The sequence below is a fragment of the Frankliniella occidentalis genome, unplaced genomic scaffold (assembly GCF_000697945.3).
Source record: "Frankliniella occidentalis isolate FOCC.00 unplaced genomic scaffold, Focc_3.1 Scaffold45, whole genome shotgun sequence".
Classification (NCBI taxonomy): domain Eukaryota; kingdom Metazoa; phylum Arthropoda; class Insecta; order Thysanoptera; family Thripidae; genus Frankliniella; species Frankliniella occidentalis.
The window spans coordinates 147,383-152,126 of NW_026267175.1; the positions used below are offsets into that span (position 1 = coordinate 147,383).

At 51.2% G+C, this 4,744-nt stretch overlaps 1 protein-coding gene across 2 annotated transcripts in view; it reads right to left on the reverse strand.

Annotated features, from left to right (window-relative positions):
- Positions 1–649: 649 nt before the first annotated feature.
- Positions 650–4,744, reverse strand: part of LOC113208979 (uncharacterized) — an 8,951-nt gene continuing 4,856 nt past the window's right edge. Inside the window, exons 1-4 of one of the 2 annotated variants that reach the window (XM_052266993.1) lie at positions 4,173–4,677; positions 2,553–2,863; positions 1,899–2,225; positions 650–1,601 (exon numbers count right to left, since the gene is read on the reverse strand). In XM_052266993.1, the coding sequence (XP_052122953.1) occupies positions 1,497–1,601; positions 1,899–2,225; positions 2,553–2,863; positions 4,173–4,242 (813 nt within the window). In that variant the 5' untranslated portion in view covers positions 4,243–4,677 and the 3' untranslated portion in view covers positions 650–1,496. Of the gene's footprint in view, positions 1,602–1,898; positions 2,226–2,552; positions 2,864–4,172; positions 4,678–4,744 lie in introns of those variants that run through there. The other variant, XM_052266992.1, reaches the window with a different exon arrangement.

A 4,744-nucleotide genomic window follows, 5' to 3' on the forward strand; every position in this document is an offset into this window, starting at 1 on the left:
GCATAGGCGGAAGTAATGAATTCGTCTATAGACGGTTCAGTTTAAGCTGACTCGGGCACTGTCGGCTGTAGCTACAATCGTGTAGCTACAAACAGAGACGTCCAGCCGAAAGGCCCGGGACTCATCTAGATCAACACAATCTGGGGCTCGGTGTTCGGGGGCCCCACAGCTTGTGTACTGATTGCCTACCCTCCAGGCACCCTCAGCTACAACTCGCCGCAAGGGTCACCCTCGCAGCACCAACGAGTCGGGGGCCTAAGGGCTACGGGGCCAACACCCAGGGATGGCTGGCGGGCTGGCCTACCTAGGCGCCCTCAGCCACAAACCCGGCGTCCCCCACGCAGTACGAACGGCTCGGGGGCCACGTCCTTGTTTGTAGCGGCACAGTTGTAGCTCCAACCGACACGGCCATTTCCAGCGATTTTTCAATTTTTCATCTTTGGCAAAATTTACAAAGGCCTTTGTGTTTTTACCTAAAATTGAAGGCTCCCGTTTAGAAGTACAGCAAACAATTAATAAAAAGACAGTGACATTTTTTGTTGCTGTTCTAAAGGGTGATACAATAAGCTTAGTCAACTGTGGAAAACTTGTTTAAAAAAAATATAAGCTGCAAGTTACATGTATTATGGTTTGAAAATAAATTGAGGTGTTATACGTTTTGTTTTGTTTTTATTTTCAAGTTTTGACAATTTCATTTTTTAATAAAAGTTTACTTAGCTACATGGATTAAGATAAAGAAGAAGTACAAGGGACTTCAATTAAAATTGAACAATAAAATACTTATATTTACACATTTTAGAAATAAATAATGTACTGATATGAGGAAAAGCTTTTCATTCACTGTTTGTAGTAAAGCAAAAAAGCAAATTTTAATGATCTAGAGCGTTCACAACAGATTTGTTTAAGTGGAGTTTGATTGCAGTTCAAATTTTAAATTATTAAGTTATTTAAACTTTGTAGAATTTAGGCCAGTCAGGTTGTGTTTATCTGGTAGATCTGAAACAGTGCCTACACCTTAATCATATTTAGACATATTACACGAAAAGTCTATTCACATCAAACAAATGACTAGTGCTTTCAAAAGGCATGGAAGAGAGTAATACTAAAACTACACAACTATGAGTATGTTAAACTACAGCTACACAGTCTCACAATGGCTTTACATTGCAAATATTGGAATTACCAGACAAAAAACTGTACACGCAGCATACCTCAACAGATAGGCATGCAATCAATTGAATGATCATGATACTTTAGAGCTTGAAACCTGGCAATCCAGCCAGGCACCCAAAGTACTGGACAAGAAGAGTGGTCAAACATTTCTCAAAACTTAAAATGGTAAACTAAAGAAACATCATCAATAAAAGTTACAAAAAAACAATAATAGTAATAGTAATGATAATAAAAATAAACTCAACGGGATGTAAAAAGACAAACAAAATGTGCGAGGGGCACACGTTGCTGTTATCACAGATGCGGGTGGGGCTCGCCGTGCCCTACGACACGTTGGGGGCGACCTTCTCGATCTCGGCCAGAGCCGGCACCAACGTCTGCAGGGAGAAGTACCGGTCGCGGTCCTTGCGATCGACGCTGGTCACGTGCTGCAACAAACGAAATCATTTTTTTTAGTACAGTAGATGATAAGTTAAAATACCTAACTCATTGACATAAATTAACGGCAAGAAGAAAGTCTGATTTTCTGAGGAAAACTTTGAGGATCACTCTTATCGGATGAGAAACACGCCACAGATTTTGAGGAAGTCTCCTAAATAAATGTGGTATTTTCCTCAACTATTTTGATGAGACTTCCTAAAATTACAAAAGTTCCCCCCCAAAGTTTCCCATTCATTTCCACAGAAAATGAGCCATCATTTTCACGGATTGGTTGTTAAACTCACCTGGAAGCAGCACGGCTGGGAGATGTGCGCCTTGCTGGGCAGCGCCACGGGCTTGGGCTTGGGCGACTTGCGGGGCGACTTGCGGCCCCGGCCGCGCGCGCCCGGCCCGGACAGGCCCAGGTTCTCGGGGCAGAACGTGAGCCTCTCGATGTGGTCCCAGAGCTGCTGCGCCGCCTGCGGGCAGTCGAAGCTCAGCCCGATCAGGGTCGTGTGGTCGCTGGAGAGGCACATGGTGTGGAAGGCGGGGCCCGCCTCCTTGTAAGACGACAGGTTGTCGATCGTGTCCTGCCACAGCGTGAAGCACGAGCCGCGCTCCGCCAGGAGGATCTGCACACAGGGAAACAAAACAGTGGGTTAGTTTCGAATGACTATGAGACCCTCAGGTGATACCCTCCCCCCCTCCGTTTCAATTTCTACAAGCTTGCAGTGTCCATGACTATTTTGTAGGCACATATAGAGGGTCGTTTCACTACTTGACTTTTAGGGGGGTACAAATATCATGGGGTCCCAAAACGGATCAGGACCATCATTGAAGTCCGTAAGGCCCCATAATACTTTTTACCCCGGGGTCCCTATGGGCTCAAATGATGTTCCTGATCATTTTGGGACCCCATGACATTTGTACCCCCGCTGCACGCCGCGTACGTCACGTACCTGGATGCGCCTCTTGTTGCGCGCGCGCGCCTCGCCGGTGTCCAGCAGCACGACGGGGATGCCCGTGTAGCGGAGCTCCCAGGCGCCCTCCTGGCCCTGCGCCGTGGACCCGAAGTAGAGGTTGGTGAGGGAGCCGCAGACGAACACCTGCGTCTTGAGGCCGCGGAAGAAGCTGTCGCACTGCAGGCGCTCGCTCTCCGACACGGGCAGGCTGGAGAGGCCGGCGGTCAGGCGCGCGTCGGCGTCCTCGCCGTCCGCCACCAGGTCCAAGGGGATGGCCGGCTCAGTGGTGGCCACCGTCACCGTCGCAGCTGCAGCAGAAAGAGAGAGGAAGGTTACTGTCAACGTCACACAACGTCACACATTTGCATGGATAACAAAAGTGTGAAAGGAAAAATAAATCGAATAAAATTGTCGAAAAGCTTTTCGTGGAAGACTAGAAGCAGCGCGTGGCTACTTTTCCACCGCCTCGCCACGCTTCGCCACGCCCCGCACGTGCTTTGCATTCGCATTTAGCGCCTGCCCCGTGGACGTGGCCAGGCATTCGTCACCCTCAAAAGAAGACGTGTGCGAGTTCCCTCCAGTTTGGCGGGCTGGCCTTGGGGGCAGCCGCGGGACAACTTCACTCAGCTGATGACGAGGAGGAGGGGGAGGAGGGCGTATATTGGAGGGCAGAGGAAAGGGCGGTGCACGCCGCGCGCTCGCGCACGCGAGAGCACGGCAAGAGATCAGGTAGTACAGTCGGTGAACGAGGTCAAGAGACAGAGACCGTGATAGCACGGGAGCAGAGGTCCCACGTGTGATAACGGAACCCGACACCCAGCGCGGGTCAAATGGCAGTAAAAAAGAAAACGAGATCTTTTATTTTCGCCCCTCTCGCACGGCCCAAACAAACAACAGATACGGCAACATTTTAACTCGGCGGACAATACCGTGTGTGCTCGCACGTTTGTCGTTTAACTTTTCAGTGTCACTAGCGAACTGTGAGCCAAAAAAGTGCTCATGAGAAATGCTACAGTTCTACACAAGAGATCATACAAAATGTCAAAATAGCAGAGGTATAAGTAGTGTATGACAGCCATGTCGCACGGAAGTGAGACAAAACATGTAATGAACACGAATGAACACAATCTCCACAGACTCTTTTGGATCCGTCAGACAATACCCAACGACACCGATGTTTCTGTTCAGTGTGGAAATGAAATGATTAAATGCCCACCTAATGCCACACTTTAATTCGTAGAGAATATTTCTTGTGTGGTGAAATGCCAAGGTGAAAAACAAAACAAAACGAGAGGGAATCTTGAAAAAAATGAAACAAAACACGCATGAAGCCAACACGAGATAAACTGATTCCAGCTATGGGATCGTCCAGAAAATGCGCCCGCTTTTCCTTTTCGATTCATTATTCAGCCATTTACGGAAGATCAGCGCCTGCAAGACTCGGGGTAGGCCACTCCGCAGTACGCGCATGCACTGCAGGCGAGATGTTGCCTACCCACCAGGCGCTATGAGACCTAGCGCAGCGGTACTTTTTGGACGATCCCCCTCTCCGAGTGCTGTCTGGCCGTCTGACTCATCGCGATCCTGGGCGGGCGCGGCGGTCCCGTCGTCGCCTACCTGGCGGCAGCGGCGTGCATATGCAGTAGCCCGGCGAGGGCGGCGGCGAGAAGTCGAACACGAGCGGCATGGCGTCGGCCGAGCCGCGCGGCGCAGTTGTGACTGACGGGCGCGAGCCCCGCGGCCCTCGTGGACCGACCCGATGTCAGCCCAGGTCAAGGTGCCGGCAGGTCCTGAGCGGGCCTCCTCGACGCCACTTCGGGACCAGCGGCCGTCCGTGCCCACTGGGCGCGCTCCAGTCGCTCAGCAGCGCGCCGAGCGCTTCCCACGGCACGGCAGGCGCACGTCGCCGTCGTCACCACAACTGTTCCACTCCACGATTTGATGTGTGAAGTCACTCAAAGTCACACTCTGCACGAGCCATAATGTTGTTGTTGTTATTCGGAATGGTAACGCCGCGTGAGGTGACTCCTGCCGCCGCTGTCACTCTACTCGTCGGCCGGGTCGGCGTCTCGAACACTGAGCGACGCGCCCGTACGGTGTGCGGGGAGCGCGGCCGCAAGGCGACTGGGCGTGAGCCTGACTAGCGCCGCTGCCTGCACCGTATCACACTCGCACACACACACACACAC